Below are 25,310 nucleotides of genomic sequence, written 5' to 3'. Positions count from 1 at the left end.
ATCTTTGTTTTCTACCTGTCAACTGTCAGTTTAGCATCTCTGTTTTCTACCTGTCAACAATCAGTTTAGCATCTTTGTTTTTGACCTGTCAACTGTCAGTTTAGCATCTTTGTTTTCGACCTGTCAACTGTCAGTTTAGCATCTTTGTTTTTGACCTGTCAACTGTCAGTTTAGCATCTTTGTTTTCGACTTGTCAACTGTCAGTTCAGCATCTTTGTTTTCGACCTGTCAACTGTCAGTTTAGCATCTTTGTTTTCTGCTTTTCAACTGTCAGTTTAGCATCTTTGTTTTCTGCCTGTCAACTGTCGGTTTAGCATCTTTGTTTTTGACTTGTCAACTGTCAGTTCAGCATCTTTGTTTTCGACGTGTCAACTGTCAGTTTAGCATCTTTGTTTTCTGCCTGTCAACTGTCAGTTTAGCATCTTTGTTTTCGACCCGTCAACTGTCAGTTTAGCATCTTTGTTTTCTACCTGTCAACTGTCAATTTAGCATCTTTGTTTTCTGCCTGCCAACTTTCAGTTTAGCATCTTTGTTTTCTGCCTATCAACTGTCAGTTTAGCATATTTGTTTTCGACCTGTCAACTATCAGTTTAGCATCTTTGTTTTCTGCCTGTCAACTGTCAGTTTAGCATCTTTGTTTTCGACCTGTCATCTGTCAGTTTAGCATCTTTGTTTTCGACTTGTCAACTGTCAGTTCAGCATCTTTGTTTTCGACCTGTCAACTGTCAGTTTAGCATCTTTGTTTTCTGCCTGTCAACTGTCAGTTTAGCATCTTTGTTTTCTGCCTGTCAACTGTCAGTTTAGCATCTTTGTTTTTGACTTGTCAACTGTCAGTTCAGCATCTTTGTTTTCGACGTGTCAACTGTCAATTTAGCATCTTTGTTTTCTGCCTGTCAACTGTCAGTTTAGCATCTTTGTTTTCGACCCGTCAACTGTCAGTTTAGCATCTTTGTTTTCTGCCTGTCATCTGTCAGTTTAGCATCTTTGTTTTCCGCCTGTCAACTGTCAGTTTAGCATCTTTGTTTTCTGCCTGTCAACTGTCAGTTTAGCATCTTTGTTTTCGACCTGTCAACTGTAAGTTTAGCATCTTTGTTTTCTACCTGTCAACAATCAGTTCAGCATCTTTGTTTTCAACCTGTCAACTGTCAGTTTAGCATCTTTGTTTTCTGCCTGTCAACTGTCAGTTTAACATCTTTGTTTTGGACCCGTCAACTGTCAGTTTAGCATCTTTGTTTTAAACCTGTAAACTGTCAGTTTAGCATCTTTGTTTTCTACCTGTCAACTGTCAGTTTAGCATCTTTGTTTCAAACCTGTCAACAATCAGTTTAGCATCTTTGTTTTCTGCCTGTCAACTGTCAGTTTAGCATCTTTCTTTTCGACCTGTCAACTGTCAGTTTAGCATCTTTGTTTTGGACCTGCCAACTGTCAGTTTAGCATCTTTGTTTTCGACCTGTCAACTGTCAGTTTAGCATCTTTGTTTTCGACCTGTCAACTGTCAGTTTAGCATCTTTGTTTTCTGCCTGTCAACTGTCAGTTTAGCATCTTTGTTTTCGAGCTGTCAACTGTCAGTTTAGCATCTTTGTTTTCGAATTGTCCTCATCACCACTTCAAGATGGCGGCCCAATTTCTCACGCCACAGCAGCTAATGCTGCGTCTCCTTATAAGATGTCTCTGGTCTTGAGTTTCCAATCATTTCTACAACTCTCATTTTTTTGTGATGTAGTAATTGGAGCACATACTTGTTGCTCACAAAAACATTCACGAAGTTTGCTTCTTTTTATGAATTTATTATGGCTCTACTGAAAATGCGGGGGTCAAAAGTATACATAAAGAAATTTTAATATCTGCTTACATGTCCCTTGGCAAGTTTCCCTGCAATAAGGCGCTTTTGGTAGCCATCCACAAGCTTCTGTATGAATTATTGACCACTCCTCTTTGACAAATTTGGTGCGGTTCAGCAAAATTTTCTGACATGGACTTGTTTCTTCAGCATTGTCCACACGTTTAAGTCAGGACTTTGGGAAGGCCTTTCTAAAACCTTCATTCTAGCCTGATTTAGCCATTCCTTTACCACTTTTGAAGTGTGTTCGGGGTCATTGTCCTTGGCGAGGCAAGTTACATGGTTTGGGTACCTCAAAGAGGTGGGACCAAGTCGTTGTTTTGCAAGTCATAAGTAAGTCTCAAGTCTTTACCCTCAAGTCCAAAGTCAAAATGTTTGTTTACATAACCCCCATTCCTTTACAAACAGGGGAATATCCAAATAAAACCTTTTTCCGTCAGAGCGTGGTTGAAGACTGTACAGAGAGTACAGTCGCCACGTCTCTCCTCAAATTGAGCAAAATTGAATCTTGTCTCTGTTTATTTCCTTGCTTCTTGTCTTGTTTAATAGATGTCAGAGGTGGGACCAAATCGTTGTTTTGCAAGTCACGCGTAAGTCTCTAGTCTTTGCCCTCAAGTCCCGAATCAAGACGGGCAAGTCCCGAGTCAAGTCCAAAAGTCAAGACTGGAAAGTCTCAAGTCAGAGTCCTGAGTCCTGCATTTTGAGCTTTATCGTCCTTTCAAGTCCTTTTAACCTCAGACTAATATATTTACACGGATTGTGTATGCTTTAAAACGCTGTTTTTATTTATTAAAACAAGTTTGTACATATTTGCACAAAAGTGTTAACATTGTACTCTCATGGCATACTGGAACTACAAACCCCGTTTCCATATGAGTTGGGAAATTGCGTTAGATGTAAATATAAACGGAATACAACAATTTTCAAATCCTTTTCAACCCATATTCAGTTGAATATGCTTCAAAGACAACATATTTGATGTTCAAACTGATAAACATTTTTTTTTTGTGCAAATAATCTTTAACTTCAGAATTGTCAGGCTTTCCCCTGACAGTTTGTCTATGTTTTAGTTTTTTCTTCTGCATTTGTCTGTTTCCTCTGTGTTTAGTATTTCCTGTCCTTAGTTCCTGTCCCGTGCTCTTATTTTGTCAGCTTCCTGTCTTGTTCCCTGAAGTGCTGTGTTCCTCCTCAGCTGCGGCTGATTGGCACCTGGCCACACCTGCTGCCAATCAGCCCGCTCCTATTTGTACCTGCTTTGTCTTGTGTCAGTTGCTGGATCATTGTATTGTGTTGTCATTTGTATTGTCGTTGCCACATGTCGCTTTTGTCGTTGCTATCGTGTCGTTTTTTTACAGCTACTACCTGTCGTGCGACATTTTCTCCCGGTCGTCGTAGCGGTAAGCTGTTTCTGTTAGCAATTAGCTGTTTCCAGTTTTTCCTGTTTGCTACCCGCTAGCTTCCACGCTAAGCCCTTTTTTTGTTTCTTGCTAGCTTCTATGGGGCGGTATAGTTCGGTTGGTAGAGTGGCCGTGCCAGCAATTTGAGGGTTGCAGGTTCAATTCCCGCTTCCGCCATCCTAATCACTGCCGTTGTGTCCTTGGGCAAGACACTTTACCCACCTGCTCCCAGTGCCACCCACACTGGTTAAAATCTAACTTAGATATTGGGTTTCACTATGTAAAGTGCTTTGAGTCACTAGAGAAAAAGCGCTATATAAATACAATTCACTTCACTCACTTCACTTCTATGCTAAAGACCCTTAGTTTGTTATCCGCCTCGTGCGCGCTTTGTGTTGGTACCCTTTTGTTTGATTTTGTCTTAGTATCTTTATTAAATCATGTTTTCTTGTTCAATGCCTGCCTCCGTCTCCGCATCTTGGGGTTCGACACCAAATAACTCTGACAAACACGTGACAAAGAAGTGGGGAAATGTGGCAATAAATACTGATAAAGTTGAGGAATGCTCATCAAACACTTATTTGGAACATCCCACGGGTGTGCAGGCTGATTGGGAACAGGTGGGTGCCATGATTGGGTATAAAAACAGCTTCCCAAAAAATGCTCGGTCTTCCACAAGAAAGGATGGGGCGAGGTACACCCCTTTGTCCACAACTGCGTGAGCAAATAGTCAAACAGTTTAAGAACAACGTTTCTCAAAGTGCAATTGCAAGAAATTTAGGGATTTCAACATCTACGCTCCATAATATCATCAAAAGGTTCAGAGAATCTGGAGAAATCACTCCACGTAAGCGGCATGGCCGGAAACCAACATTGAATGACCGTGACCTTCCATCCCTCAGACGGCACTGTATCAAAAACCGACATCAATCTGTAAAGGATATCACCACATGGGCTCAGGAACACTTCAGAAAACCACTGTCACTAAATACAGTTGGTTGCTACATCTGTAAGTGCAAGTTGAAGGGGAACATTATCACCAGACCTATGTAAGCGTCAATATATACCTTGATGGTGCAGAAAAAAGACCATATATTTTTTTAACCGATTTCCGACCTCTAAATGGGGGAATTTTGGCAAATTAAACGCCTTTCTGTTCATCGCTCTTTTTGCGATGACGTCAGAACGTGACGTCTCCGAGGTAACACACCCGCCATTTTCATTTTCAACACATTACAAACACCGGGTCTCAGCTCTGTTATTTTCCGTTTTTTCGACTATTTTTTGGAACCTTGGAGACATCATGCCTCGTCGGTGTGTTGTCGGAGGGTGTAACAACACTAACAGGGAGGGATTCAAGTTGCACCACTGGCCCGAAGATGCCAAAGTGTCTGCCGTCGGACCCCCATTGAATGTACCAGTGTCTCCACATTTGACCGGCGATGACAGACATGGCACAGAGATGTATGGATAACCTGCAGATGCATTTTTGCAACGATAAAGTCAACGAAATCACAAAGGTGAGTTTTGTTGATGTTGACCTATGTGCTAATCAGACATATTTGGTTGCGGTGTGACTGCCAGCTAATCGATGCTAACATGCTACGCTAATCGACGCTAACATGCTATTTACCGGCGGTGCTAAAGCAGACATGGCACAGAGATGTATGGATAACCTGCAGATGCATTTGCAACTATATTAAGTTTCCTTCCACCCACATTTAATGCGAAACAAACACTTACCAATCGACGGATTTAAGTTGCTCCAGTGTCACGAGATGCGAAAGTCCCGATCGTTTGGTCTGCACATTTTACCGGCGATGCTAACGCAGCTATTCGGCCATGCTATGGCTATGAATAGCGTCAATAGCTATTCGCTCAATAGCTTCAGTTTCTTCTTCAATACTTTCATACTCCAACCATCTGTTTCAATACATGCGTAATCTGTTGAATCGCTTAAGTCGCTGAAATCCGAGTCTGATTCCGAGCTAATGTCGCTATATCTTGCTGTGTTATTCGCCGTTGTTTGTTTACATTGGCAGCACTGTGTGACGTCACAGGGAAATGGATAGTCGCATCGCAAATAGCGAAAATCAAGCATTTAATAGCTTTTTTTAGGAATATTCGGGGACCGGTAACATTTTTAAAAAAAACTTCAAAAAATACAACAGGCCAATGGGAACTGATTTCTATTGTTTTTAACCCCTTTGAAATTGTGATAATGTTCCCCTTTAAAGCTCTACTATGCAAATCGAAAGCCATTTATCAACAACATCCAGAAATCGAGATCATCTAAAATGGACTGAAGCAAAGTGGAAAAGTGTTCTGTGGTCTGACGGGTCCACATTTCGAATTGTTTTCGGAAATTGTGGACGTTGTGAAGTCGGTTTACATTTTGTCAAGTCCAGTCTAAAGTCATCAAATTCATGACTCGAGTCTGACTGGAGTCCAAGTCCACACCTCTGGTACCTAATGAATGAAACATGGCTGGAGAGGCGCATGTTTGCAGCCAAACTGTGCAGTACTGACACATGACAATAGGGGGAAAAAAACAACATCTAAACTGAATAACCAGTAAACTGCAAAACAGTAGCACTTCCTCCCAAATGTGTCAAAATCCGCCTCTCTTGCAGTTAGTGGTTAGGAAATATCCGCAGACTCAACATAGACAACGTAAACAACACAAACAAATTCCCTCAAAGGAATGCAAGAGGCGCAAGTTTGACGTTTGTGCCGCGACACCTTCTTGTTCCTCCTGCATGCCTTTTTACAAAAAAAAAAATTTTTTTTTTAATGCACAACAAAGACATTTCACACGCTACTTATCCAAAAGGGTCATCCCAAACAAGCACGTTATTGTCAGGGGTGGGAGGGGGGGGGGGGCAGGTGTAGAAAATAAAAATAAAAATGTCACAGTCAGCAAAATGTGATGCAAGTACCCTGAAATCAAGATACAACCGGCCTCTTCATTAGGTACACCCACAGTATGGCATTTCAATGGAAACCAGAGCCGTTACCTCAGAGGGTGTCCAAACTTTTTTCACAGAGGGACGCACACGGAAAAATTTTAGCATGCGGGGGCCATTTTGATATTTTTCATTTTCAAACCATACCAAAATATATGGATTTTTTTTTTTTTTTATCCTTAAGGCTCCTGAGGACCATAAAGGGTCTTCTTAGTCAATAAAATGTTAAAAATAAGTCAAATTATTATTATTTTTTATTTAATGCTTTTTTTTTTACATATTATTTTTCAGTATAAAATAGTTCAAGTCGGTTGAAAATTGTTTACAGTTGAAAAAATAAATGATCTTATTTTTTTTATTTTTCAATATCAGTCAGTCTAAAAATGTTTATAGTTTGAAAAATAAATGATCTTATTTATTAAATTTTTCATTATCAATGAGTCAAAAAATGTTTATTCAAAATAAGTCAAATTATTATTATTTTTTATTTAATGCTTTTTTTTTACATATTTTTCAGTATAAAATAGTTCAAGTCGGTTGAAAATTGTTTACAGTTGAAAAAAATAAATGATCTTATTTTTTTTATTTTTCAATATCAGTCAGTCTAAAAATGTTTATAGTTTGAAAAATAAATGATTTTATTTATTAAATTTTTCAGTATCAATGAGTCAAAAAATGTTTATTCAAAATAAGTCAAATTATTATTATTATTATTTTTTATTAATGCTTACAGTAAATCTCTATATCAACTTGTAAAAAAAATTATTGACCACTCCACTTGACAAAATTGGTGCAGTTCGGCAAAATTTTCTGACGTGGACTTGTTTTTTCAGCATTGTCCACATGTTTAAGTTTCTAAAACCTTCATTCTAGCCTGATTTAGCCATTCCTTTACCACTTTTGAAGTGTGTTCGGGGTCATTACCCTGTTGGAACACCCAACTGCGCCCAAGACCCAACTTCCGAGCAAGGTTATCATGGACGCCCCTGCTTATTTCAGCAAGACAAAAATGTTTATAGTTTAAATAAGGATTTCATTTTTTTTAAATATTATTTTTCAGTACAAAATGGTTCAAGTCAGTCGAAAATTGTTTATAGTTGGAAAAATAAATGATCTTATTTATTTAATTTTTCAGTATCAGTCAAAAATTGTTTACAGTTTGAAAAATAATTTTTTTAATGTATTTTATTTTTCAAAAATGGTCAAAAATGTTTATAGTTTAAATAAGGATTTCGGTTTTTTTTACATGTTATTTTTCAGAATAAAATGGTTCAAGTCAGTGGAAAATTGTCTATAGTTGGAAAAATAAATGATCTGATTTATTTTATTTTTCAGTATCAGTCAAAAATTGTTTACAGTTTGAAAAATAATTTTTTTAATTTATTTTATTTTTCAGTATCAGATGGTTCACCTTGGTCAAAAATGTTTATAGTTTAAATAAGGATTTCATTTTTTTTACACATAATTTTTCAGTATAAAATGGTTCAAGTCGGTTGAAAATTGTTTACAGTTGAAAAAATAAATGATCTTATTTATTTTATTTTTCAATATCAGTCCGTCTAAAAATGTTTATAGTTTGAAAAATAAATGATCTTATTTGTTAAATTTTTCAGTATCAATTAGTCAAAAAATGTTTATTCAAAATAAGTTAAATTATTATTATTTTTTTTTATTAATGCTTATAGTAAATCTCTATATCAACTTGTAAAAGAAATTATTGACCACTCCTCTTGACAAAATTGGTGCAGTTCGGCTAAATTTTCTGACATGGATTTGTTTCTTCAGCATTGTCCACACGTTTAAGTTTCTAAAACCTTCATTCCAGCCTGGTTTAGCCATTCCTTTACCACTTTTGATGTGTGTTCGGGGTCATTACCCTGTTGGAACACCCAACGTTATCATGGACGCCCCTGCTTATTTCAGCAAGACAAAAATGTTTATAGTTTAAATAAGGATTTCATGTTTTTTACATATTATTTTTCAGTACAAAATGGTTCAAGACAGTCGAAAATTGTTTATAGTTGGAAAAATAAATGATCTTATTTATTCAATTTTTCAGTATCAGTCAAAAATTGTTTACAGTTTGAAAAATAATTTTTAAAATTTATTTTATTTTTCAGTATCAGATGGTTCACCTTGGTCAAAAATGTTTATAGTTTAAATAAGGATTTCATTTTTTTTACATATTATTTTTCAGTATAAAATGGTTCAAGTCAGTCGAAAATTATTTATAGTTGAAAAAATTAATTATCTTATTTATTTTATTTTTCAATATCAGTCAGTCTAAAAATGTTTATAGTTTGAAAAATAAATGATTTTATTTATTAAATTTTTCAGTATCAATGAGTCAAAAAATGTTTATTCAAAATAAGTCAAATTATTATTATTATTTTTTATTAATGCTTACAGTAAATCTCTATATCAACTTGTAAAACAAATTATTGACCACTCCTCTTGACAAAATTGGTGCAGTTCGGCAAAATTTTCTGACGTGGACCTGTTTCTTCAGCATTGTCCACACGTTTAAGTTTCTAAAACCTTCATTCTAGCCTGATTTAGCCATTCCTTTACCACTTTTGAAGTGTGTTCGGGGTCATTACCCTGTTGGAACACCCAACTGCGCCCAAGACCCAACTTCCGAGCAAGGTTATCATGGACGCCCCTGCTTATTTCAGCAAGACAAAAATGTTTATAGTTTAAATAAGGATTTCATTTTTTTTAAATATTATTTTTCAGTACAAAATGGTTCCAGTCAGTCGAAAATTGTTTATCGTTGGAAAAATAAATGATCTTATTTATTTAATTTTTCAGTATCAGTCAAAAATTGTTTACAGTTTGAAAAATATATTTTTTAATTTATTTCATTTTTCAAAAATGGTCAAAAATGTTTATAGTTTAAATAAGGATTTAATTTTTTTTACATATTATTTTTCAGTATAAAATGGTTCAAGTCAGTCGAAAATTGTTTATAGTTGAAAAAATACATGATCTTATTTATTTCATTTTTCAATATCAGTCAGTCAAAACATTTTAATAGTTTAAATAAGTATTTAATTTTTTTTTACATATTATTTTTCAGTACAAAATGGTTCCAGTCAGTCGAAAATTGTTTATAGTTGGAAAAATAAATGATCTTATTTATTTAATTTTTCAGTATCAGTCAAAAATTGTTTACAGTTTGAAAAATAATTTTTTAAATTTATTTTATTTTTCAAAAATGTTTAAGGATTTCATTTTTTTTACATATTATTTTTCAGTATAAAATGGTTCAAGTCAGTCGAAAATTGTTTATAGTTGAAAAAATAAATGATCTTATATATTTTATTTTTCAATATCAGTCAGTCAAAAAATGTTTATAGGCTGAAAAACCAATTATCTTATTTATTACATTTTTTAGTATCAGTAAGTCAAAAAATGTTTATACAAAATAAGTCAAATTATTATTATTATTTTTTATTTAATGCTTACAATAAATCTCTACATCAAATTGTAAAACAAATAAGGTTTTATGCCTTTTCTGTCAAAGACAACTTTGTTTTTTGTAGTAAAACTGAAATATGCAGATAGATAGATAGTACTTTATTGATTCTTTCAGGAGAGTTCCTTTATTTAGCAATTAAAGCCCTCAAAGATCAATAAAGCAGAAACACCAATTAATTTTTATTATTTCATATTTTTGAGGAATGACAGTGAAAAGTTCAATAAAATCCTACTAAATATATTTGAGATCCGAAAGGTTCCCCACTCATAAAGTGATACATTTTTATTAGTTCTTTTTACTTTTAACACTTAAATTTCAAGATTAACTTCCGATTTTAAGTTTGAACTATTGTTTTGTTTGTTTTATGCTCTTTTGTCAAAACTATGTTTTTATACGGCAACCACACAACATATGCAATATTTTTTCCCCATAAAACATTTTAAAGTGATGATTTTTAAGTAATAATTCATTTTAACATAGATTTTTTGTCCTTTTTTTTTTTTGGAGCAATGGAAAAAAATAAAAAATAAAGACAAAAGGAACAAAAAAACTGCCTGCATGGCAGTTTTGTGTCAACATTGCCACTTTTTCTCATTAGTTTTCACCTCATTACACTTTTTAAAAATGTTTTTCATTTATTTTTGCAATACTATCAATTTTTAAGTTAAAAACTTATTGGTGTGTTACCATTTAGTGGTCAATTGTACGGAACAGGGGTCAGCAACCTTTATGAACTATTTATTGGGTACTTATTAATGCGAAGGGCTACCAGTTTGATACACACTTAAATAAATTGCCAGAAATAGCCAATTTGCTCAATTTACCTTTAACTCATTGTATTTTTAATAATTAATAATATTTATCTTTGTGGAAACACTAAACATCTTAATGATTTCTCCCAATAAATATAAACTATGAAATATAGTTTATCTTCAATTTCCGACTCTTTCAAATTCTAAATTCAACCGAAAAAAAAGAAGAGAAAAACTAGCTAATTCGAATCTTTTTGAAAAAATTTGTAATTTTTCCTGATTAAGATTAATTTTAGAATTTTGATGACATGTTTTAAATAGGTTAAAATCCAATCTGCACTTTGTTAGAATATATAACAAATTGGACCAAGCTATATTTCTAAAAAAGACAAATCATTACTTCTTCTAGATTTTCCAGAACAAAAAATTTAAAAGAAATTCCAAAGACTTTGAAATAAGATTTAAATTTGATTCTACAGATTTTTCTAGATTTGCCAGAATAATTTTTTGAATTTGAATCATAATAGGTTTAAAGAAATATTTCACAAATAATATTCGTCAAAAAAACAGAAGCTAAAATGAAGAATTAAATTAAAATGTATTTATTATTCTTTACAATAAAAAAAATACTTGAACATTGATTTAAATTGTCAGGAAAGAAGAGGAAGGAATTTAAAAGGTAAAAAGGTATATGTGTTTAAAAATCCTAAAATCATTTTTAAGCTTGTATTTTTTCCTCAAAAAATGTCTTTCTGAAAGTTATAAGAAGCAAAGCAAAAAAATGTATTCATTCATTTAAACAAGTGAAGACCAAGTCTTTCAAATATTTTCTTGGATTTTCAAATTCTATTTGAGTTTTGTCCCTCTTAGAATCAAAAATGTCGAGTAAAGTGAGACCAGCTTGCTAGTAAATAAATACAATTTAAAAAATAGAGGCAGCTCACTGGTAAGTGCTGCTTTTTGAGCTATTTTTAGAACAGGCCAGCGGGCGACTCATCTGGTCCTTACGGGCACCGCCTTGGTGACCCCTGGTGTGGAATATGTACTGAACTGTGCAATCTACTAATAAAAGTTTCAATCAATCAATCAATAAATTACCTCCCTGCTTGGCACTCAGTATCAAGGGTTGGAATTGGGGGTTAAATCACCAAAAATGATATTTGGGCGTGGCCACCGCTGCTGCTCACTGCTCCCCTCAGTGGAACATGGGGATGGGTCAAATGCGGAGAATAATTAGTCCACACCGAGTGTGTGTGCGACAATCATTGGTACTTGGTTGAAGAATGGGGGGAATAATGTCCCTGAAAACTGGAATTCTTGGGAATCCGGGACTTTTTTTTTTTTTAATTGTTGAATGACAGCACACAATTTTGAACAGGCTGAATATTTTGAAGTTGGAACGGTTTGAATCAGATAAAAATAAAATAAAATACGGAATTGTGGAACTTTCAAAAATGTCCCATTTATTTAATTGGAAATTTCTTTGAATTTTGGGAACTTTGAGAAAAATGGGAATTTTGGGGAAAATGTTAAAAAACGTAAATGTTCTGAATGACTTAAAAGGGTCGGTGTTGGAATTTTTCAAATTGGCCGAGAAATGTTGAAGCAGTAACATTTTTAATGGAGAAATCGTATTAGGGAATTCCAGGAATTTTGGGAAAAAATGGGAATTTTTGGACGGTGGAACGCTTGAAGTGGGTTGAAAAATGTGGAAAGAGCAGTCGACTGAAAATAGGGTTTGAAAAATAGGGAATTCCTGGAATTTTGGGGAACTTTTAAAAATAATAGTTTCAATTTACAGAAAGAGTGGAATATGTTGAAGGTGCAACGGTTTGAATCGGTTGAAAAAATGTGGAAATGGTGGAACTTAAAAAATGTCCTGTTCAATTCATTTCCAATGGGAATTTTTATGGAAATCTGTGAACTTTGAGAAAAGCGGAATTTTTGGGGAAAATGTTAAAAGGCTTGCATGTTCTCAATGAGTTGAAATGGTTGGTGTTGGAATTTTTCAAATCGGTCGAGAAATGTTGAAGCAGTAACATTTTTAATTGAGAAATCGTATTAGGGAATTCCAGGAATTTTCGGAAAAAACGGGAATTTTTGGACATTGGAACACTTGAAGTGGGTTGAAAAATGTGGAAAGAGTAGTCGACAGAAAAAAGGGGTTGAAAAATAGGGAATTCCTGGTATTTCTTGGAAGTTTTAAAAATGATAGTTTCAATTTACAAAAAGAGTGGAATATGTTGAAGATGGAACGGTTTGAATCGGTTGAAAAAATGTGGAAATGGTGGAACTTAAAAAATGTCCCGTTCAATTCAATGGGAATTTTTATGGAAATTTGGGAACTTTGAGAAAAGCGGAAATTTTGGTGGAAAATGTTTAAAGGCTTGAATGTTCTGAATGAGTTGAAATGGTTGGTGTTGGAATTTTTCAAATCAGTCGAGAAATGTTGAAGAAGTAACATTGAGAAATTGTATTAAAGGAATTCCAGGAATTTCGGGAAAAACTGGAATTTTCCAGTTAAAAAAACAACTTAGATTTTTTTCCTGATTAAGAAAAATGTTTTGATGGTGAAACGGTTTAAATGTGTTGAACATTTTTGAAGGAGTAGTCGACAGAAAAAAAGAATTCTGGGAATTCCTGGAATTTTTTTTTTATTAGAAAAATTATAGTTCAAATGTCCAGAATAAGTGGAATATGTTAAAAATAAAACGGTTTGAATCGGTTGAAAAATGTGGAAATGGTGGAACTCTGAAATTTGTCCCGTTCATTAAAATTGGAAATTTTATGAACATTTGGGAACTTTGAGAAAAGCGGGAATTTTGGGGGAAAATGTTAAAAGGCTTTAATGTTCTGAATGAGTTGAAATGGTTGGGGTTGGATTTTTTCAAATCGCTCGAGAAATGTTGAAGTAGTAACATTTTTAATTGAGAAATTGTATAAAGGAATTCCAGGAATTTCGGGAAAAACTGGAATTTTCCAGTTCAAAAAACAACTTAGTTTTTTGCCCTGATTAAGAGGAATTTTTGGACGGTAGAACGCCTGAAGTGGGTTGAAAAATGTGGAAAGAGTAGTCGACAGAAAAAAAGGGTTTGAAAAATAGGGAATTCCTGGATTTTTTGGGAACTTTTAAAAATGATAGTTTCAATTTCCATTGTCCTGTTCATTTCATTTCAATGGGAATTTTTATGGAAAATTTGGGAACTTCGAAAAAAGCCGGATTTTGGGGGGGAAAATGTTAAAAGGCTTGAATGTTCTGAATTTTTAAAAACTGGAATTTTTCAGGTTCAAAAAACAACTTGTAATCGGTACTTTTCAAACAGAGTGTAGTACCGTTTTTGATCCAGTTTTTGATACCAGTACCGGTATACCGTAGAACCCTGGATGGCGGTAGTGTGTAGTTTTATGTTGTGTTGAATCGAGTCCTTTGTTGCGCCCTGAAAAGTGTGAATACTGTAAGTATTGTACTTATCGCCAGATCTTTGAGTCTAACGCGCATCTTCGTTGTAGTTTTCTTTCACAAATTTGGAAGTGTTGACGCCGCCATGTAAAATCGGTCGAGAAATGTTGAAGTAGTAACATTTTTAATTGAGAAATTGTATAAAGGAATTCCAGGAATTTCGGGAAAAACAGGAATTTTCCAGTTCAAAAAACAACTTCGTTTTTTGCCCTGATTAAGAGGAATTTTTGGACGGTGGAACGCTTGAAGTGGGTTGAAAAATGTGGAAAGAGTAGTCGACAGAAAAAAAGGGTTTGAAAAATAGGGAATTCCTGGAATTTTTTGGAACTTTTAAAAATGATAGTTTCAATTTTCATTGTCCTGTTCTTTTCATTTCAATGGGAATTTTTATGGAAAATTTGGGAACTTCGAAAAAAGCAGTATTTTTTGGGGAATATGTTAAAAAGCTTGAATGTTCGGAATTTTTAAAAACTGGAATTTTTTCGGTTCAAAAAACAACTTGTACTCGGTACTTTTCAAACAGAGTGTAGTACCGTTTTTGATCCAGTTTTTGATACCAGTACCGGTATACCGTACAACCCTGGATGGCAGTAGTGCGTAGTTTTATGTTTTGTTGAATCGAGTCCTTTGTTGCGCCCTGAAAAGTGTGAATACTGTAAGTATTGTACTTATCGCCAGATGTTTGAGTCTAACGCGCATCTTCGTTGTAGTTTTCTTTCACAAATTTGGAAGTGTTGACGTCGCCATGCAATATCGCTAACGGTAATCAGTAGCATGTCAATACCCGCTTCGAGGTAGCACGTTTTTGGAAAAGCGGCGCCTTGGTTTACTTACGTCGGAGCATCTTTTGAGTTGATAAATGCGACATTTGACGTGATTCGGTGCCAAAAAAAAAAGGATGGGATTTGGGTATAGGCCAAAGTGCACCGTGGAGATAGGTATGGTACGGTACGGTGACGGCTGGAGGGTTACTGCGTGAAACCCCAGTTCCCTTGATGCCGCAGGTGTACCTAATGGAGTGTCCTCACAGGCGGGGTGTCACGTTGCTTCCGGAGAACGGCGACCTGCGTGGGTTGGGGCCTTACCACCGTGTCTTGGTCGTAGAGCTCGATGACGATGATGGGAGGGTCGTCTCTCAGCTCCGTGGCCTCGCCGAACAACTCCACGTTGTCAAAGAGCAGCAGCTGGTCCCAGGTGGGGCACAGAGTCTCGGGCAGCACCTGGTGGGGAACATGCATCCACCTTATGTGTATTGTGTGGTATGGACAATATGACGGCGTCTGACATGTGGTATGGCCAAATCAACCTGTTCGCTGTACTCGTCTTTACTGAAACTGAATCTTTGAAGTGATGGGACTTATGTTGTGTTGCTTCGTCTTAACTGCCTGGGCCTGTCTCATGTCTGAAGGATATGTTACTGTTTGATATTTTATATCCCCCTGCTGCATTCCTCCTATACATACATACATACAGACATACACACATACATACATACATACAGTACATACATACATACATACATACATACATACATACATACATACATACATACATACAGACATACAGTACATACAGTACATACATACATACATACATACATACATACATACATACAGACATACAGTACATACATACATACATACATACATACATACATACAGACATACAGTACATACATACATACATACATACATACAGACATACAGTACATACATACATACATACAGACATACAGTACATACATACATACATACATACAGACATACAGTACATACATACATACATACATACAGACATACAGTACATACATACACACATACATACATACATACATACATACATACATACATACAGACATACAGTACATACATACATACATACATACATACATACATACATACATACATACAGACATACAGTACATACATACACACATACTTATATACATACACACAGACATACATAAATATTTACAAACATACATACACACCTACATATATACATACATACAAACATACATACATACATATGTATATATATACATTTATATATACATACATATATAATACATGTATATATACATACATACATACATACATGCATACATACACACACACACATATATATATATATAAACGTACATATATATATTTACATATATACATACATACAGCTTATATATATAAGCATACATACATACATACAAACATAAATATTCATAAATATACACAAACATACATACACATACATACATACATACATACATATGTATATATATACATTTATATATACATACATAATACATGTATATATACACATACATACACACATCTATATATGAATGTACACATACACATTTACATACATACATACATACAGCTTATATATATATATATATATATATATATATATATATATATATATATATATATATATATATATATATATACGTTGGGAAGACTATGTCTCCCGGCTGGCCTGGGAACGCCTCGGGATCCCCCGGGAAGAGCTAGACGAAGTGGCTGGGGAGAGGGAAGTCTGGGTTTCCCTGCTTAGGCTGTTGCCCCCGCGACCCGGCCTCGGATAAGCGGAAGAAGATGGATGGATGATGGATATATATATATATATATATATATATAAACATACATACATACATACATACGGATATATGTATATATATAGATATATTTATATATATCTATATATATACATACATATATGCATGCATACATACATATATGCATGCATACATACATATATGCATGCATACATACATACATACATACATACATAATACATGTATATGCATATAGTAAGCAGCTTACTTACGGAACAAATTACAATATCGCATACACTAATGTAAAGCAATAACTCCCAAAATATTATCAGCTCAGTTTTGACCAAAATTGAGTTACTGGGTTTTGCCTTTGGGCGGGAGATATTTACAGACATACTTACATACAGCTTATATATAAACATACATACATATTTACATACATACATACATACATACATACATACATACATACACACATACTGTACATATATACATATACACAAACATACATACACACATACATATATACAGATATATGTATATATATACATTTATATACACATACATATTACATGTATGTATACATACATACATGCATACATACACACAGATATATATATATATATATATATATGTATATATATAATTATTATTTCTTTATATTTATTTATATATATAAACATACATATATGTATTTACATACATACAGCTTAAATATATACAAACATACATACATACATACATACATACATACATACATAATACATGTATATATACGTACATACATACATGCATACATACACACAAATATATAAAAAAATACATATATATGTTTACAGACATACTTACATACAGCTTATATATAAACATACATACATATTTACACACATACATACATGTATACATATATACATACATATACATATATATTCAGACATACATATATACAGACATGCATGCATGCATGCATACATACATACATACAGTATATACATACATATATACAAACATACACATACATACATGCACACACATACGTACATTCATACATACATACATATACATACAGTACATACATACATACATACATACATACATACAGTACACGTATACATATATACATACATATATACAGGTACATACATACATACACACATACATGCAAACATACATATATACATAAAGTACATATATATATATATACACATACATACATACATGTATACATACATACATACATGTATACATACAAACACACATAAGCCGCTAATTTTTTCCTAGGTTTTGAACCCTGCGGCTTATATGACACCGGTATTAAATGATGTGTTTTCCCCCCCCTAATGCCCATAATGTTTGGTGTTCAATAGTTTGCATCAAACCTGAGCAGAGGACTGACACGGTCTGGAAGGCTCCATATATTAATTAGCCGCTGCGACTAATATATGGAAACATATTTTTGTCTTGTTGTAAAATTAGCAGAGTCCAGAAATACCAGCAAAGATTGTTGGCCCCGGGTGTTGTTGATTTGCTCACCTCAGTGACCTGGCTCTGCGTGGAGAAGAAGACCCGTGCGAAAGGATCGGAGAGGCCGGTGCTGTCGGCGGCGAAGAGGCTGCGAGCTTGGTACATGTGCACCCTCAGCTGGAAGATCTGCTTCACTGCCAACACACAAAAGCTAGCAGTACTATGTGCCACTAAGGAGCATATGTGACGGGGCTGGTAAGAGAAAAACTAATACAATTAAGGAAAAAAAAAAAAAAAAAACAGGCTTCACTACACATCTTAAAGTGACTCACAGACGTGGGAGTTGTAGGTTTGATCATTTAGTTTTTTCTTAAGTGAATATGCTAACCTAGCATGATTTTTTAAAATGTAATGTTAGCGTGTAGCTCACGTAGCTCTGCTAGCGTTGCTAACCGAGCATGATGGTAAAATGTAATGTTAGCATCTAGCTCACATATCTAAGCTAGTGTTGCTAACCAAGCATAATGTTGAAATGAAATGTTAGCATGTAGCTCACATAGATATGTTAGTGTTACTAGCCTTGCATGATGCCAAAATTCAATCTTCGCATGTAGCTCACGTAGCAATGCTAGTGTTGCCAATCTAGAATTATGGTAAAAAGTAATGTTAGCATGAGGGTCACATACGTAAGCTAGTGTTGCTAACCGAGTATGATGTTAAAATGTAATATTAGCATGTAGTTCACATAGCTATGCTAGTGTTGCTAACTTAGAATTATGGTAAAAAGTCATGTTAGCATATAGTTCACGTAGCTATGCTAGTGTTGCTAATATAGAATTATGAAAAAAAAGTAATGTTAGCATGAGGCTCACACACCTAAGCCAGTGTTGCTAACTGAGCATAATGTTAAAATGTAATATTGCATGTAGCTCACGTAGCTAGGCTAGTGTTTCTAACCTAGAATTATGGAAAAAAGTAATGTTCGCATGTGGCTCTCATAGCTATGCTAGTGTTTCTAACCTAGAATTATGGTAAAATACAATGTTAGCATATAGCTCACGTAGCTATGCTACTGTTGCTGACCTAGTATGTGGTTAAAATGTATATTAGCATGTAGCTCACATAGCTATGCTAGTGTTGCTAACCTAGAATTATGGTAAAATGTAATGTTAGCATGAGGCTCACACAGCTATGCTAGTGTTACTAACTTAGAATGATGGTAAAATGTAATGTTAGCACGAGGCTCACATAGCTATGCTAGTGTTGCTAACCTAGCATGTGGTTGAAATGCAATGTTAGCATATACCTCACATAGATATGCTAGTGTTGCTAACCTAGCATGTGGTTAAAATGTATATTAGCATGTAGCTCACATAGCTATACTAGTTTTGCTAACCTAGAATTATGGTAAAATGTAATGTTAGCACGAGGCTCACACAGCTATGCTAGTGTTACTAACTTAGAATGATGGTAAAATGTAATGTTAGCACGAGGCTCACATAGCTATGCTAGTGTTGCTAACCTAACATGTGGTTGAAATGCAATGTTAACATATACCTCACATAGATATGCTAGTGTTGCTAACCTAGCATGTGGTTAAAATGTATATTAGCATGTAGCTCACATAGCTATGCTAGTGTTGCTAACCTAGAATTATGGTAAAATGTAATGTTAGCACGAGGCTCACACAGCTATGCTAGTGCTACTAACTTAGAATGATGGTAAAATGTAATGTTAGCACGAGGCTCACATAGCTATGCTAGTGTTGCTAACCTAGCATGTGGTTGAAATGCAATGTTAACATATACCTCACATAGATATGCTAGTGTTGCTAACCTAGCATGTGGTTAAAATGCAATGTTAGCATGTAGCTCACATAGGTATGCTAGTGTGGCTAACCTAGAATTATGGTAAAATGTAATGTTAGAACGAGGCTCACATAGCTATGCTAGTGTTGCTAACTTAGAATTATGGTAAAATGCAATGTTAGCATATAGCTCACATAGATATGCTAGTGTTGCTAACCTAGCATGTGGTTAAAAAATATTATAGCATGAAATTCACATAAATATGCTAGTGTTGCTAACCTAGCATGTGGTTATAATGTATATTAGCATGTAGCTCACATAGCTATGCAAGTGTTGCTAACCTAGAATTATGGTAAAATGCAATGTTAGCATATAGCTCACATAGCTATGCTAGTGTTGCTAACCTAGCATGTGGTTAAAATGTATATTAGCATGTAGCTCACATAGCTATGCAAGTGTTGCTAACCTAGAATTATGGTAAAATGCAATGTTAGCACGAGGCTCACATAGCTATGCTAGTGTTACTAACTTAGAATGATGGTAAAATGTAATGTTAGCACGAGGCTCACATAGCTATGCTAGTGTTGCTAACCTAGAATTATGGTAAAATGCAATGTTAGCAAGAGGCTCACATAGCTATGCTAGTGTTACTAACTTAGAATGATGGTAAAATGTAATGTTAGCACGAGGCTCACATAGCTGTGTTGCTAACCTAGAATTATGGTAAAATGCAATGTTAGCATATAGCTCACATAGATATGCTTGTGTTGCTAACCTAGCATGTGGTTAAAATGTATATTATAGCATGTAGTTCACATAGATATGCTAGTGTTGCTAACCTAGCATGTGGTTAAAATGCAATGTTAGCATATAGCTCACATAGCTATCCTAGTGTTGCTAACCTAGCATGTGGTTAAAATGTACATTAGCATGTAGCTCACATAGCTATGCAAGTGTTGCTAACCTAGAATTATGGTAAAATGCAATGTTAGCACGAGGCTCACATAGCTATGCTAGTGTTACTAACTTAGAATGATGGTAAAATGTAATGTTAGCACGAGGCTAGCATAGCTATGCTAGTGTTGCTAACCTAGAATTATGGTAAAATGCAATGTTAGCACGAGGCTCACATAGCTATGCTAGTGTTACTAACTTAGAATGATGGTAAAATGTAATGTTAGCACGAGGCTCACATAGCTGTGTTGCTAACCTAGAATTATGGCAAAATGCAACGTTAGCATATAGCTCACATAGCTATGCTAGTGTTGCTAACCTAACATATGGTTGAAATATATTATAGCATGTAGTTCACATAGATATGCTAGTGTTGCTAACCTAGCATGTGGTTAAAATGCAATGTTAGCATATAGCTCACATAGCTATGCTAGTGTTGCTAACCTAGCATGTGGTTGAAATGTATTTTAGCACGTAGCTTACATAGCTATGCTAGGGTTGCTAACCTACAAATATGGTAAAATTTAATGTTAGCACAAGGCTCACATAGGTAAGCTAGTGTTGCTAACCTAGAATTATGGCAAAATGTAACGTTAGCATATAGTTCACATAGATATGCTAGTGTTGCTAACCTAGAATTATTCTAAAATGCAATGTTAGCATATACCTCACATAGATATGCTAGTGTTGCTAACCTAACATGTGGTTAAAATGTATATTAGCATGTAGCTCACATAGCTATGCAAGTGTTGCTAACCTAGAATTATGGTAAAATGTAAAGTTAGCACGAGGCTCACACAGCTATGCTAGTGTTACTAACCTAGCATGTGGTTAAAATGCAATGTTAGCATATAGCTTACATAGATATGCTAGTGTTGCTAACCTAGCATGTGGTTAAAATGTATATTAGCATGTAGCTCACATAGCTATGCAAGTGTTTTTAACCTACAATTATGGTAAAATGCAATGTTAGCATATAGCTTACATAGTTATGCTAGTGTTGCTAACCTAGCATGTGGTTATAATGTATATTAGCATGTAGCTCACATAGCTATGCAAGTGTTTTAACCTACAATTATGGTAAAATGCAATGTTAGCATATAGCTCACATAGATATGCTAGTGTTGCTAACCTAGCATGTGGTTATAATGTATATTAGCATATAGCTCACATAGCTATGCAAGTGCTGCTAACCTAGAATGATGGTAAAATGTAATGTTAGCATGAGGCCCACATAGCTATGCTAGTGTTGCTAACCTAGAATTATGGTAAAATGCAACGTTAGCATATAGCTCACATAGATATGCTAATGCTGCTAACCTAACATGTGGTTAAAATATATATTAGCATGTAGCTCACATAGCTATGCAAGTGTTACTAACTTAGAATGATGGTAAAATGTAATGTTAGCACGAGGCTCACATAGCTATACTAGTGTTGCTAACCTAGCATGTGGTTAAAATGCAATGTTAGCATATAGCTCACATAGATATGCTAATACTGCTAACCTAGCATGTGGTTGAAATGTATATTAGCATGTAGCTCACATAGCTATGCAAGTGTTGCTAACCTAGAATTATGGTAAAATGCAATGTTAGCATATAGCTCACATAGATATGCTAGTGTTGCTTACCTAGCACAATGTTAAAATGTAATACGAGCATGTAGCTCACATAGCTATGCTATTGCTAATTTTCACTATGTTCCTTCACATTTATGCTATGCTGGTGGCCCCGCCTCCACCCACAGAGACAAAAAGGCCCCCCCTGCTTATTTAACTCAGCTAAAAGACCTCTGGCAGCCTGTTTTTAAGCGAAGATGAAGGAACAAGCGACTCACTCATGTACGTGAGACTGATCGGCGGCGCCGACGCCAAGCCGGGACCTCGGGACAGTTTATTTTCCTCGAAGCCGTTGGGAAGTCCTCGCAGGAAGTCTTTGCGCTGGCGGTTGAGTCCCAACCACAGGTAAATCTCGATCTTGGACTGCACGGTCCAGCCTGCGGGCCCAAATCCTCTTTTGCCCGGGATCTTGACCGAGGAAGGAAGAAGTCAGACATGCGGCGTAAAAAATAAAGATTTAGGCGCAGACGCACCCTGAGGAAGATGGTTTTGACTTTGCCGCAGTCCTTCCCCCGCTCCTCGTCCATGGCCGAGTACAAGATGTCTTTGGACGCCACTCGTGCGTACGCCATCCTCTTGCCGTTGCTGATCATCCAGATGAAAACATCGGGAACGCTGTGCTGAGGCTGGAAACAAAATGGTTTGTTTTGATGGCTTTCTTCTTCGTGCCACTTATTGCAATCCTGTTTATTTTAATATGAGTTGGGAAATTGTGTTAGATGTAAATATAAACAGAATACAATGATTTGCAAATCCTTTTCAACCCATATTCAGTTGAATGCACTACAAAGAAAACATATTTGATGTTCAAACCGATAAACTTTATCATTTTATCAATTTAGAATTTCATGGCTGCAACATGTGCCAAAGTAGTTGGGAAAGGGCATGTTCACCACTGTGTTACATCACCTTTTCTTTTAACAACACTCCATAAACGTTTGGGAACTGAGGAAACTAATTGTTGAAGCTTCGAAAGTGGAATTCTTTCCCGTTCTAGTTTTATGTAGAGCAGGGGTGTCAAACTCAAATACAGAGCGGGCCAAAATTTAAAACTGAACAAAGCCGCGGGCCGAGGTTGAACAAATTAACCTTTTAATAGGGACCCAAACAAGTTTTGCATTGAATATTGAACGAGCAAGGCTTGTATAACTTTATAGTAACATGCAAAATCGATTTTCAAATATTGTAGCATCCCGGAAGAGTTAGTACTGCAAGGGGTTCTGGATATTTGTCCAGTTGTGTTTATGTTGTGTTTCGGTGCGGATCCACCCATCCATTTTCTACCGCTTATTCCCTTTTAGGGGTCGCGGGGGGCGCTGGCGCCTATCTCAGCTACAATCGGGCGGAAGGCGGGGTACACCCTGGACAAGTCGCCACCTCATCGCAGGGCCAACACAGATAGACAGACAACATTCACACTCACATTCACACACTCGGGCCAATTTAGTGTTGCCAATCAACCTATCCCCAGGTGCATGTCTTTGGAAGTGGGAGGAAGCCGGAGTACCCGGAGGGAACCCACGCATTCACGGGGAGAACATGCAAACTCCACACAGAAATATCCCGAGCCTGGATTTGAACCCAGGACTGCAGGAACTTCGGATTGTGAGGCAGACGCACTAACCCCTCTGCCACCGTGAAGCCCTTCGGTGCGGATGTTCTCCCTAAATGTGGTTGTCATTCTTGTTTGGTGTGGCTTCACAGTGTGGCGCATATTTGTAACCGTGTTTATACGGCCACCCTCAGTGTGACCTGTATGGCGGTTGACCAAGTATGCCTTGCATTCACTCGTTTGTGTGTAAAGTCCGCATATAGTATGTGTTAGGGCCGGCACAATGTTTGTATGGAGAAAAAGCGGACGGGACGACAGGTTGTAGAGGACGTTGAACGCAGTGCCTTTATAGTAACTTTATAGTAACATGCAAAATCGATTTTCAAATATTGTAGCATCCCGGGAGAGTTAGTGCTGCAAGGGGTTCTGGATATTTGTCCAGTTGTGTTTATGTTGTGTTTCGGTGCGGATGTTGTCCCTAAATGTGGTTGTCATTCTTGTTTGGTGTGGCTTCACAGTGTGGCGCATATTTGTAACCTTGTTTATACGGCCACCCTCAGTGTGACCTGTATGGCTGTTGACCAAGTATGCCTTGCATTCACTTGTTTGTGTGTAAAGTCCGCATATAGTATGTGTTAGGGCCGGCACAATGTTTGTATGGAGAAAAAGCGGACGGGACGACAGTGCCTTTATAGTAACTTTATAGTAACATGCAAAATCGATTTTCAAATACTGTAGCATCCCGGGAGAGTTAGTGCTGCAAGGGGTTCTGGATATTTGTCCAGTTGTGTTTATGTTGTGTTTCGGTGCGGATGTTGTCCCTAAATGTGGTTGTCATTCTTGTTTGGTGTGGCTTCACAGTGTGGCGCATATTTGTAACCTTGTTTATACGGCCACCCTCAGTGTGACCTGTATGGCTGTTGACCAAGTATGCCTTGCATTCACTCGTTTGTGTGTAAAGTCCGCATATAGTATGTGTTAGGGCCGGCACAATGTTTGTATGGAGAAAAAGCGGACGGGACGACAGGTTGTAGAGGACGTTGAACGCAGTGCCTTTATAGTAACTTTATAGTAACATGCAAAATCGATTTTCAAATATTGTAGCATCCCGGGAGAGTTAGTGCTGCAAGGGGTTCTGGATATTTGTCCAGTTGTGTTTATGTTGTGTTTCGGTGCGGATGTTGTCCCTAAATGTGGTTGTCATTCTTGTTTGGTGTGGCTTCACAGTGTGGCGCATATTTGTAACCTTGTTTATACGGCCACCCTCAGTGTGACCTGTATGGCTGTTGACCAAGTATGCCTTGCATTCACTTGTTTGTGTGTAAAGTCCGCATATAGTATGTGTTAGGGCCGGCACAATGTTTGTATGGAGAAAAAGCGGACGGGACGACAGTGCCTTTATAGTAACTTTATAGTAACATGCAAAATCGATTTTCAAATACTGTAGCATCCCGGGAG

At 36.0% G+C, this 25,310-nt stretch overlaps 1 protein-coding gene across 1 annotated transcript in view; it reads right to left on the bottom strand.

The window, feature by feature from the left end:
- The window catches only part of LOC133549069 (otoferlin-like), a 181,684-nt gene that overhangs the window by 44,894 nt on the left and 111,480 nt on the right, over positions 1-25,310 (bottom strand). The window contains exons 19-22 of the mRNA XM_061894164.1: positions 22,774-22,926; positions 22,519-22,708; positions 17,987-18,111; positions 14,982-15,116 (exon numbers count right to left, since the gene is read on the bottom strand). Of these exons, the coding sequence (XP_061750148.1) occupies positions 14,982-15,116; positions 17,987-18,111; positions 22,519-22,708; positions 22,774-22,926 (603 nt within the window). The remainder of the gene's footprint in view (positions 1-14,981; positions 15,117-17,986; positions 18,112-22,518; positions 22,709-22,773; positions 22,927-25,310) is intronic.

This window comes from Nerophis ophidion, linkage group LG03, assembly GCF_033978795.1.
Source record: "Nerophis ophidion isolate RoL-2023_Sa linkage group LG03, RoL_Noph_v1.0, whole genome shotgun sequence".
NCBI lineage: Eukaryota > Metazoa > Chordata > Actinopteri > Syngnathiformes > Syngnathidae > Nerophis > Nerophis ophidion.
The sequence above is the reverse complement of the archived record's forward strand: the minus strand, read 5'-3'. Positions and strand labels throughout refer to the sequence as shown.